The sequence below is a fragment of the Phocoena phocoena genome, chromosome 16 (assembly GCF_963924675.1).
Source record: "Phocoena phocoena chromosome 16, mPhoPho1.1, whole genome shotgun sequence".
NCBI classification, from domain to species: Eukaryota; Metazoa; Chordata; class Mammalia; order Artiodactyla; family Phocoenidae; genus Phocoena; species Phocoena phocoena.
This window is the reverse complement of record NC_089234.1, coordinates 77,233,587-77,246,689: the sequence shown is the minus strand read 5'-3', so window position 1 is coordinate 77,246,689 and position 13,103 is coordinate 77,233,587. Positions and strand designations below refer to the sequence as shown.

Below are 13,103 nucleotides of genomic sequence, written 5' to 3'. Positions count from 1 at the left end.
GGGCTTCAGTAGTTGTGGCGCACAGGCTCAGTAGTTGTGGCACACGGGCTTAGTTGCTCTGCGGCATGTGGGATCTTCCCAGACCAGGGCTCGAACCCATGTCCCCTGCACTGGCAGGCGGATTCTTTTTTTTTTTTTTTTTTGCAGTACGCGGGCCTCTCACTGTTGTGGCCTCTCCCGTTGCGGAGCACAGGCTCCAGACGCACAGGCTCAGCGGCCATGGCTCACGGGCCCAGCTGCTCCACAGCATGTGGGACCCTTCCGGACCGGGGCATGAACCCGTGTCCCCTGCATCGGCAGGCGGACTCTCAACCACTGCGCCACCAGGGAAGCCCCTGTTATCTATCTTTTTGATTCAGGATGCCCTGATAGAGATCTCACTGTGGCTTTTGATTTGTATTTCCCTGATGACTAATGATGTCAAGCATTTCTTATGTACTTATGGGCCATTTGTATATCTTCCTTGGAAAAATGTCTATTCAGATATTTTGCCCACTTTTTAAAAAATTTATTTTTCTTTGGCTGCAGTGCATGGCTTGTGGGATCTTCGTTCCCCAACCAGGGATTGAACCTGGGTGCTTAGCAGTGAGTGCAGAGTCCTAACCACTGGACCACCAGGGAATTCCCTGCCCACTTTTAAATTGAGTTGTCTTTTTACCATTGAGTTATGAGTCCTTTATATATTTTAGATATGTCCCTTGTAAAGATATATGATTTGCAAATATTTTTTCATTCTGTGGCTGTCTTTTCACTTGATGGTATCTTTTGACGGAAAAACGTTTTTAATTTTGAAGTCCAGTTTATCTGTTTTTTTGGTTTGCTGCTCATGTTTTTGGTGTCATATCTAAGAATCCTTTGCTAAATTGTAGGTCATGAAGATTTGCCCCTATATTTTAAGAGTTTTATAATTTTTACTCTTCCCTTTAGGTCTTTGATCTATTTTGACTTACTTTTTGTTTATGTGTGAGGTAAGGGTCCAACTTCATTCTTTGTATAGACATTCTTGAACTGCTATAAACAGTAAACTTGAAGGTGTCCCACCTTGTACAAGTTCCGCTTTGCTTCCTATGTTTGGCTAGGTGAGTCTTAGAAAAGCAGAAATTCACATATAGATATCCATCCTATAATAACCTTTTTTCATACTCTATTGGTTAACTTTTAAATAGACCACTAGAGACTTCCCTGGTGGTCCAGTGGTTAAGACTCCGTGCTTCCACTGAAGGGAGTGCGGGTTCAGTTCCTGATCGGGGAACTAAGATCCCACATGCTGCACCCTGTGGCCAAAAAAAAAAAAAAGACCACTAATGATATGTACAAAGATGTCAAACAAACGTGGGATTTTATGCCAGGTTGAATCCACAAACGCGAAATCCGCATATACAGAGGACTGACTGTACTGTATCATTTTATATTAGGGACTTGAGCATCCTCGGATTTTGGTATCTGTTGGGGGGGGGGGTCCTAGAACCAGTCCCCTGTGGACAGCTGTAATTTTTTTTGAGAGGTGAACTCAGCTTGGGGACAGAAACAGGAGAGGCAGATTATAGAAACTGGATAAGAAACTCTCAAAATTTCATCATTTCATTATTTTAATTTGTTGTGAATGCCCACATCATTATACAGGTTTATATCTAATTTGGGACTGTCTAGTTTGGCTGATTTGGGTATTGTCTAATTTTTCTGTAAGAGATTAAAACGGTGATCATTCACTGCTGCAAGCAGAACTCTGAAAGAAGATTTTGTCCATACTGATGAGAAAAAGTTAATACCTCTTAAATTAAAAAGTAACTGAGGGCTTCCCTGGTGGCGCAGTGGTTGAGAGTCCGCCTGCCGATGCAGGGGACACGGGTTCGTGCCCCGGTCCGGGAAGATCCCACATGCCGCGGAGAGGCTGGGCCTGTGAGCCATGGCCGCTGAGTTTACGCGTCCGGAGCCTGTGCTCCGCAACAGGAGAGGCCACAACAGTGAGAGGCCCGCGTACCGCAAAAAAAAAAAAAAAAAAAAAAAAAAAGTAACTGAAATGAACACTCCAGCTGAACAAGTGCCTCCATCCAGGTGGATAGAGCATCTTTAGTCTCTTGCAAGAAAGAGATGTTATTTATCTTTGCCTCGTGCAAGGCACAGTGTCTGAAAATACACTGAACCATTACACTGTCTTTGTAGACCAACCCTGGAATGGTCCCCAGCCATGGATTTGGTCCCAGATCTTATTTCTTTGACAACCCTCGAAGATACGACAGTGATGATGACCTTGCCTGGAACATTACCCCTCAGGGACTTCAGGGAAGGTAAGACCCTAGTTCATGCTGGAGGGGCGTGGTTAGGAGGCTGAGGGCCGAGCCAATGAAATGGATTCAAACTAAACGGAAATGCCTGCATCAAACCCCGGAGCTGGAGGTAGGGTGAGGCCAACAGAAAAAGTAGGGGAAGCATCTGAGTAGTAAGACTAACTGCAGCCAGAGTCGAGACCCACCTCCTGAGATATGCGCTTCGCGACCTCTGCCAAGGCCACGGTCGTGGTCTGCAAACAGGAGGTGGGGTAGCTACTGGATTCCCTTCCCACTCTTCAGCCCAGGGACGCTTCAGCCACACTCCACTGCTCAGCGATCATCCTGTCCCTTCTTTCAACCTGTGAATCTGGGACCCTCAAGGCCAGCAGGGGCGAGAGGGGCAGAAAGGGATGACCTAGTGCTTGCCAGGCTCCTCTCTTCACTCTGCCCATCCTCCCAGGACCCCTGGACTGTTCCTGTGAAAGGGTAGCTTCAGGCTGTTTTTTAGAAGTGAAAGCTTATCTTATGAAACCCTTTGTGAATTTAAAGACCTACCGTTACATATTAAGGTAAATTCTTTTTCCCCCTGGGGCAAAATGATAAAGATATGCTTGCTTTTCTGCTCTTTACTACTACAGTAAAATCCTTAGAAAACCTTAAAAGAGGTCTGAAAGGAGTCCTTGTTATAGGGTCATAAAAAGCTGGGAGAATACCTGCTTTTTCAGTGGATCAGGGAGCAGAGAAATCCTGGTCAGATGATAGAATAAAATATAGTGCTGGGGGAAAAAGAGAGAACAGTCCACTCAGCCAGCAGGTGTAAAGAACACAGATAATTGGGAAAGTAGTCAGTGAACTCCAGGCCTTTGAGGTCAAAAGGTGTCCCATCTCTCTTCCCTAAAACTGTTCTCTTCTCCAGTCCCCACGGCATTGCCTGTTCGCTATGTATGTCCCTCTGTAACCTGCTGGAGCAGCCCTAACCTCTCACGTGCCGGAAGAGACACAGCTAAGGGTGCCCTCACTGCCTCTGTGGAAGAAGAAAAGATCCCCTTTCCATTACACAGGAAAATAATGATAAAACAACAATAATGTACATTATTGAGAGCTAATTATATAGTAATATTCTGTTATAAACATTTTACAGGTATTAACTCACAAAAGCCCAACAAGGTAGTTACCAATATTACTCCCATTCTAACATAATAAAATTGAGGTACAGGAAAAAAAAAATTTTTTTAAATCAAGGCACAGAAGTTATTTGTCCAAAGACACACAGGTAGGATGGCCCTAGAGTCTGACATACAGAGTGAAGTAAGTCAGAAAGAGAAAAACAAATACCGTATGCTAACACATATATATGGAATCTAAGGGGGAAAAAAAAGGTCATGAAGAACCTAGGGGCAAGACGGGAATAAAGACACCTACTAGAGCATGGACTTGAGGACACGGGGAGGGGGAAGGGTAAGCTGGGACAAAGTGAGAGACTGGCACGGACATATATACACTACCAAACGTAAAACAGATAGCTAGTGGGAAGCAGCCGCATAGCACGGGGAGATCAGCTCGGTGCTTTGTGACCACCTAGAGGGGTCGGATAGGGAGGGAGGCGCAAGAGGGAAGAGATATGGGAACATATGTATAACTGATTCACTTTGTTAAAAAGCAGAAACTAACACACCACTGTAAAGCAATTATACTCCAGTAAGGATGTTAAAAAAAAACAAAAACACAGGTAGTGAGCTATACTCTCCATTAGGATTCAGATACAATTTGTTGCTAAAGCGTCTTGTTATACACAGTGATTGGCTGCAGTATCACTACACTTCTGGGCTGTACAGCGTTCAGGTGTTGTGGGTGGTCTTCTAGCCACTGTGCACAGCGCTGTTCAGTGGGAAAACGGGCTTCAAGAAGCTTTCAACAGCTTCGGGATTGTCTGGTTTATACAAAACCCTAGTTCTGTCCACCTAAAATTGGCATGTCGTCCACAGTCAGCATAATGTTTCACGCCACTGAAATCTCTCTCTCTCTTTTCAAGTTTTGCTCCGGACTGCTATGACTGGGGACAACAAACTAACAGCTTCCTGGCTCAAGTAGGGACTTTACAACCAGACTCAATTTTGGATCCTGACAAACCAAGCCATGGGTAGCGGTATCAGTTAACAGTTGTATGGACGATGCCTGTTGAAAATCTTCAGAAAGACTAATTTAATGACAGCTGAATTTTTAGGGCACGTTTCCTTAAGAAATAGGACTTGATTTTTCTTTGTTACAGGTTTCTGATGGCTCCATAGGACTAAGCAATAATTTAGATTGATAAAAACCTTATTTTAGTACTAAAAAGTGAGCCTGGCTGCCTGTTTCAGTGAGTATAATTTAAACTTCAAAAAAAATCTGTACTTTTATAAAGATGTATTTTATATAACTTAATGCTAAAATATACTAGGATTTTTTGAGAATGTTACTGCAATATATGTTGTAATTTGCACAGACTTTTATGCATAATTCACTTTAGAAGTATACAGTATATGGTCTGATGGTTTTTTGTTTTGTTGTTTTGTTTTAAAGGCTTTTGGACTAAAGTATTCCTCAAATCCTTACCTCTTCAGATCGCTCAGATTCTGGTAGACTCTAAGTACAGTTGACATCTAGAAAGCCGATTGCAGCTCCAGTGTTGAAAGTTACAATGTAGCAGAACATCAACAGACCGCATAGTACGTAAATTGGCTCCTTAAGAGTTGTTGGAGGCATAGATGGTTGGTTCCTCAGAGAATCTCCTAAATTTTGCCAAAATTTAGTACTCCTGTTAACAGGGCACTAATGTATACCATCAGTGATAAGTTGATAAAGTTAATAAAAACACTGATAGAATTGACTTACACTATTAAACTTCCTCTGCTGTGTTCAGAGATTTTTGCACAGTTTGTTAGCCCAGTGAATCTAATACCCATTACCTCAGGACTTCAAGACTGCACCTTTCCCAGCTCACTGAACATTCATTACTGAACAACGAAGAGGTTCTCAAAAGGGGTTTAATAACAGGTAACCCTGAGTCCTTGAGCCAAAAGACTATGTGGAATCCTAACAGTTTTCTTACAGTTTCCAACCATATTTAAAATAATACTTTTTAAGTAGCTCTGAAAGCAGCCCACTGGAAGCTGCATGTTTAAAATGGTAGTAGCACTGCCGTATCCTATAGCATGAGTCCTGCCTCTCGGCCATGTAAAAGGGCATTCCAGACAGCTGCTTGTAAGTAGTATTTCATTTAAGTGAAACACGTCATGAAATACTAGTTCCCCAACCATAAATGCCATTCTAAAATCTCCAAGTCTATATATATACATATATATGTGGCCTGCAGTTGTAAAACTGCCTATAATAGGAGACTGTACATGGCTCTGTCAGGAAGGCTGGAGTACTAGAGGAAGTATTGTTACCAGAGAGAAAGTATCTTTCTGCTCTGCCTAGGAAATCTCACATCTAGGGACAGAGGGAGGGGCAGATGAAAAGGAACTTATATTAGCAAGTTCTGCCCACGTGATGAAACCCATTTCTGATGTCTTCCTTCCCAGTTTGGCCTTCAGGAATAACTTGTCTCTGGGCACTGATTTCACAGTGATCAAGTCTGCTTCTCTTATCTTGATGGTATTTAAAAATCAGGATCTCAAGTTTTCAGTGGGTCATGATTGGGTTTTTCATGTGTACCAACACCTTCACCCTGCATAATCACACACAACAACATTCTTGCTTTTCAGTATATGGAAGAATTTGGGTCACATATTTAAAACAGTTACTGCCAGGGAAAATTCTACACTGAAGCAAAATTTGCACTGATTATTCAGGTTACCTTAAAATATTATAAGCTGTTATTCTAAATAGCTCTAAGAACACCCTACTTGTCATACTATCTTTGTTAGTGATACTTAGAAGAATTTAAAGGCAGACTCAGCAAATGCTTAAAAATCCTTTAAATCATGCTTTCAGGAAGTACTGCAGTTCTTCAATATTAGGTCAAAACATCATGCAATTATTATACTCATCCTATGACATACAAATATCTTATTATTATTATTGGCAAGAAAATTGAAATACTCAGCATTAACTGATAAAAGCCGTAATCTATTTTTATGATTAAGCTGCTAGTATTATTTGAACTATTATTTTTTTATCAGAAACGATGAAAATGTTTTAAGTGCCTATTTTTCTCTTCTTCCCTTTTTGAAAAGTAATGCCTTAAAGTACAAGTAATGTAAACACATCTAGAATGTGAAAAACTATGATTGTAACAAACTCTCATAGTAAATGAGCACGTATATTCTGAAATGTGGTGTGTATGGTGTGGAAAGGAAAATTAAAATTTCCTTTAACGTCCTAATTTACTTGTCTTGCCAAGTACACTAACAAAGCTACTCCTGGGTGAAATACTAAAGGCCAAGAGAAGGCAAGGAATGTGATTACTGGTTCTAAAATGCCCAACTGTCCTCTTGTTTCAAGGCAACATGACGAAATTAAAACTCCCATAATTTGAACGTTAAAGAAGTATGGGGAAGTATGGCAGTATCACTGACAGTTTTGTGCCATCACTTAGCTAAGTCCGATTCAACACTAAAAGGCTGCATGTGAATGTCCCTGTGCATCCACTGGAAATATGCGTAACGGAGTTAATTATGGAGTTAATTTTCTAAAGAATTCCAACTGATTTGTGTACAGGCAGACCTTGGAGATAACTGCAGTTTGGTTCCAGATCACTGCAATAAAGCAAAACATTGCAATGAACTGAATCACATGACGTGTTCTGGTTTCCCAGTGCACTGTAGTCTGTGAAGTGTGCAGTAGCGTTCTATCTTACAAAGCAATGTACATACCTTAATTTAAAAATATTGCTAAAAAGTGTTAACCATTAGCTGAGCCTTCAAGTCATAGAAGTAACATCAAAGATCATGGATCCCCTTAACAAATATAGTAATAATGAAAAAAGTTTGAAATAGTGGGAGAATTACCAAAATGTGCCAGAGTCACAAAGTGAGCACATGCTGTTGAAAAAACGGTGCCGACAGACTTGTGCAATGCAGGGTTGCCCCAGACCTTCAATTTGTAGAAGATGCAGCATCTGAGGTGCAGTAAAGCACAGTAAAACGAGGTCTGCCTGTAAGATGTCCTTCAGTGGCTCTTTTTCCTTTCTGCAATTAACCCATTTAACTGGGCTGATGATTAAAACCCCCGGAGAGTCACACACAGAGCTGTGGGCTCTAAGAGGTTTTGATTCTTAACGTATACACACACCAGTCACATTTAGCTAGGCCGGTTCCGTCTTGAATGTGTCGGGCACACTGCTAGTGACTGCTGGTTATTGTGTCTAGCTGCTTACATCAGGCACACTTGCTGATGCACCCCCCAATTTTCTCTCTTACCAAAATCCAGAAGAACTGCTCTCTGTTGGCCTTGAACAATTAACCCCTATTAAGAGGAAAGGAATGTGTTAGTAAATCCTAGAGTGTGAGAAGTGCTTTGAGAAAAAGGTCCTCATTTACATTTACATAGTATTACAAGAATATTGCTTTTATTTTTTAACCATAAAGATGAACTTATATTAGAACTAAATGGGCCTAAATATTTGAAACTATCAAGATTTCCAAATAAAGAAACTTTGTTTTTTTTAAAAAAAACAACTTGCTCTCGTGTCTTTAGATTACTGCATGATAAAGTATAGGGCTGATCAAAGACACATCTAATATGCATTTCTAATTTTTATTCCATATAGGTGAGAATTTTTTTTAATTGGAAGCATTTCTAACTATGCATAATGCTACTTAAGACTATATAGTCCAGATGGAGGAGCTTTTGGAAAGGATCAAGCTAAATAGTGGAGTTCTTCTCAAAGACTATAAACAAACTGATTAAAGTGAGGAAACATTTTTTTAAAGGGACCATGAGGATAAGGAAGTGGAATTCAGTCAGTGTTTATTGAGCACCTACTATGTGCTAGACCCTGGGCTCAGTACTTGTGTCTGTGGGCCCAGTCTGTGGACACACCACCACCCTTACGTTAACCCTACTCTTGGCGCTTAGCAGGTATGTATTTATGAAGAGCCCTTGCACCAAAGGGTCAAAATACCTTAAAAGTCAGCTGATGTTCGTGTGCCTCCAACCTAGATCTCTGGGTTCATTCCCCGTACCTGTCACTCAGCTCCTCTGGGCCTGGGCACTGATGTGGGTTCATTCAGTGTGGGGTTCTGAGACTTGGCTGTCAGGTCATCAAGCAGGGGTTTCAAAGTCCTCAGATCCAAACCTGTTGACTCAGCAGCTCCTAATGGTATCTACCTGGTTCCTCTAAAGCTGGATTCGTACCTCTATCTCTATCCCTTGACCTGTCGCTGGGACCTACCCCGTTTACCTAGAGACTAATCATACCTTGCCAGCATTCATTCTTTAGCCTCCAAACCTGATCTGTCCTTTTGGAGCTTGGTGCCCTACCACTCAGAATATTAGAGTCTTTTATCTCCAGAATATGTTTTCTGTCTCTGAACTTTAAGAGCCTAGTCAGAACTAGAGATGAGCTGCCTGCTCTCTTCAGCTGGATCCATGACCTGTTTCTTTTCAGCCTGTATGAGCTTCAAAATCTCTCTTTTCTCTGCTGATCCCTGTCACTCTGACCTTTCTTGACTCTGACCCTCAATTTCCCATGACCCTTGCTAACCTCCAACAGTCCCTCCCGTTTCTTTGCAGTCCCAAGTCATACGTGCTCCTTGAAGGCACTGATTGAGGTATAGAAAGGGTGAGTTTAGGATAACCAAATAATGCTTTACCAGCGCCATTCAATTTGTGCTACTGTATATCCTTGGTGTGCTATTCCCTTGGTGCGTTCACTAGCCTAGAGTCTGGGCTTCAGGTCTGAAGACTGAAAACCTGTTAAAGGACAGCAGAACACTTACCCATTTGGAGATATATTCTGTGAAGGAAATCCGCACGGAAAAGTTAAATGATATCAGAACGATGCATGGTGAACGCAGACTCTGCCCTGACCAAGGGGTGGTAGGTAGATGATTTTAATCAGCCTGTGACGACTTGATGGCACTGTCAAGCAAATAAGATTCATTCACATCGAGGGGACCTTCTCCACTAGACAGGTTTCTGTGTTACCTATTCCTCTTCGACTGATACACAGTTGATTACTGAACATCGTGAAGGTTAGGGGGGCTGACCCCCAGGCAGTCAGAAATCCACATGTAACTTTGTAATCAGCTCTCCGTATCTCCGGTTCTAAATCTGCAGATTCAACCAACCACGCATCACGTAGTACTGTAATATGTATATATTGAAGAAAATCTGCATGTTAAGTAGACCTGTGCAGTTCAAACCCATGTTGTTCAAGGGTCAACTGTATTCTTCCTCTGGGTGCATTCTCGCTGTCAACTAGATATAACCTAGTGAGGTTACAGAATTCATAAGTCACACGATGGCAGGGATATGTCTGTTTCGTTCACTGCTATATGCCCAGCTCCTAGAACAGTGAGTGAATATTCAAATCCCGTTTCTTCTGGTATATATCACCGGGGCTTTTTTAAGGTGACTTCCTGCACTTGCACTTTTATCCACTGCATATTAATTTTAGAAGATTAATACTCATTTAAGGGCCCCTCCCTGTTTTGTTATGAATCTTTGACAGACATCCAACTTTTGGACAAAGAATGCATAATGGAGTAAAAAAGGAAATGAGGATTGTATAGCAAGACAGCTTCTAAGAATGATTTGAGAACTAAGTCTTAAAACGGAAGCACTGAGATGAAATTCTGTCTACACAGGCACCTCACGTTCTGTCTCTTTGCTCTCACCTGTTTGGGCGCTGGCAAGTAGAATACTGAAATGATTAACACAACAGATAATAAAAAGTAGATTTTTATCAGGTGAAGTATCAAATTAAAAGAACAGTGACACATTATGTTGCTAAAAGGGCAACCCTCCAGAGAAAACACTGAGGTGGGCAGAGTTTTTAGCATGATTCTTATGTTAAAGGACTTTTTTTTTTTTTAAAGCTCCTACGGAACAAACAAGAACAGCTAAAAAAATCATTTAAAAATTTTGAAAGGGGACAGGGGAGATAAGAGGGGGCCAATGTACCAGGTATTAAAACATAGGCCCCGAGTAGTTAAAACAATGTGGTACAGGTACAGGAGTGAAGAGATCCATGAAATAGAGAACCCAGGATTTTAGATGAGATACACATAGCATCTCAAACTAGTGAGGAAAAAAGATGAGCTGTTCGATAAATGGTACTGGATTAACTGGGTAATCGTCTGGGAAAAAATTAGGTTGGATCCTTGCACTTTATGCCAGGATACACTCCAAGGAGTCAAAATTTAGATCTAAAAAAATAAAATCATAAAAGTTTTAGAAGAAAATACAGGTGAATTATTGCTGTGAAGAGGGCCTTCTTAATTATCAAAAAGTCCGGAAGCCACTAAAACAATAAATTAGACTGCATAAAGACAAATCTCCATGGCTAAAGCACCATGAGCAAAGTCAAAAGACAGAATGGAAAAAAAAAAAAAAGTACAGCTTATTACAGTCAAAGTATGAACATCTCTAATAAATAAAGCACTCCTATAAATTGATAAGATCAACAGTGCAGTAGAAAGATGGGTAAAAGTTATGAACACAAAAGGAAATATGGCTCTTGAACATATTAAAGGTAGTCAGCCTTACTCATGATAGGAAAAATACAAGCTAAAATACACAGATACATAATTTTGCACCTTATCAGGAGAGCAAGAATCCAGGTTTTTAATAACACTGGTATTGGTGGAGGAACAGATACTGCCTTCAACTGAAGGTGGGCATGTGAATTGGCAGCCGTCCCCTGTGGAGAGCAATATTCTAATATCTTTCAAAATTATGATTGCACATGGTCTTTGACCCAAAAATTCCATTTGGGGGAATTTAGACTTACAAGTACATATTTACATATGTGTAAAATGGCATAAATACAATGTCTGGAAACAATCCAAATGCCCATTAATAGGAGATTAGCTAATTAAACGATTGCATAGTCATATAATGGGATACCAAGCAGTTACTAAAAAAAAAAAAAAGTGATTAAGCTATCTACTGACATGGGAAGACTGCCAAGAAAACCTAAGTGGGGGGAATAAAAAGCAAACAGTACGTATATGATGCCACTCTTTGGGTAAAAATGAGAGAAAAAATAAGACTTTTTGTATTTGTTGGTATATGCCTTAAAGATGTATGGATGGAAACATAAGAAGCCAAGCACAGAGGTTACTGATGGTGAGGGCAGGGGAAGGATGCCCAGTACGGAAAGTTGGGCCCAAGAAAGACAACGTTCCACTGTAGAGCTTTGTATATTTTTTGGTTTTTGAACCATGTGAATGTTATTACCTTTTCAAAAAATAAAGTAAGTATATTTAAAAAGCTTTATGACTCAATACCAATCAAAAGACGCCAGAAGTCCCCAGTGTTTAGTTGAATGGTAATAAGCCAATTTATAAACTGACACAAATACACCAACTTCTGAGCCGAGACTCTACAACCTAGAATTTCTGACTATGGATAAGTTACTTAGCCTCTCTTATCCTCAGTTTTCGTATTTAAAAACAGAGAAGTAATTGTACTTACCTGCTAGCGTTACTGAGAAGATAAATCCATGCAAAGCCCTTCAACAGTGGCTGCCAATGAGTGCAATTATGATTTTAAAAAGAAACAACCACAGACTACTTAGTTTTTCCCTTCACCCAAATTATAACCAAGTTTTCATCTCATAAAAGGAAACATTTAAAAGGGGGTTAAAAAAAAAAAAGAACAAGATAGGAAGATGGCAGAAACATTTAATTCACATTTTCTATAATCTGGTGGGTACAACAGCCAATTATTTGGAATTCTGTTCAAAATCAAAGCTGCGCCTGTAGATGTTACTTAGAGTACACGTAAATTTGGTGTGTGTCTATGCTGTTTTGTTTTACCAAATAATTTCCATGGTACCATGCACCCAGTCTGTATTTTGGTGAATAGCTATGGTTTCTGCAGGTACTTCAGTTTGCAAACTGAGAGGTTTACTGTGAACTGTTCCCAAATTTCCAGATGAAGGCAATGCTGACGGAGATCAAAACAGCTGTCCTTTTTTACATACAGTGGCACCTAGATAAAGCTGTAAAACATGGCACAGTGTTTCATATACGTACAGAGATTATAAGTACTGAGTAACTCACAATGTTAAAATGTCAAAATAAAACGCTGGGTTTATCAGATTTCAAAACTGTAAAAACTATTACTAATATTGTCTGATCCTCCTCATAATCTAAGAATCAACAGAAGAGAAACATTTAAATTTACCAGTTTTAATATACAGTATTTCTAACTTACATAGATGCCACTTAAGAAAAAAAATAAACTCATGCCATTGAAGGAAGGAATATTTTCCTTTTCTTCCTTTTCATTACTTTATCAGCTGGCACAATCATTTCTGTCAAGTTACATTATCAAGTGTTGGACTTTTAAATTAGGTGATGAGATAAAGACAAAATGCCAAGAGGTATTATTGCCAGGCAAGCATTTTCACAATGCAGTCGGTACTCTAGTATCACTTGACAACAAAAAGGTATGTGAGTTGGAAAAAAGTTTATATCACAAGGACCATAAAACATCACCAGGCTTGCAAAACAAAGATTCCTATCACATACACATTCATTTGAAAAGCACACACATACACAAAAATGTAGGCTGCCTGCCACAATCTAATTTATGGTAAAATAAAGTTAATCAAATAGATTTCAGCTTAAGAATACTTCATTTGTTTATTTTCTTGGTAGTGAAAGATCTGTTAAA

The 13,103-nt window shown here is 40.1% G+C and overlaps 1 protein-coding gene across 1 annotated transcript in view; it reads left to right on the top strand.

Annotated features, from left to right (window-relative positions):
* GPR137B (G protein-coupled receptor 137B) overlaps window positions 1-5,173 on the top strand; it is a 50,554-nt gene extending 45,381 nt beyond the window's left edge. The window contains exons 6-7 of the mRNA XM_065894256.1: window positions 2,164-2,288; window positions 4,303-5,173. Coding sequence (XP_065750328.1) covers window positions 2,164-2,288; window positions 4,303-4,414 — 237 coding nt within the window. The 3' untranslated portion in view covers window positions 4,415-5,173. The remainder of the gene's footprint in view (window positions 1-2,163; window positions 2,289-4,302) is intronic.
* Window positions 5,174-13,103: the final 7,930 nt, after the last annotated feature.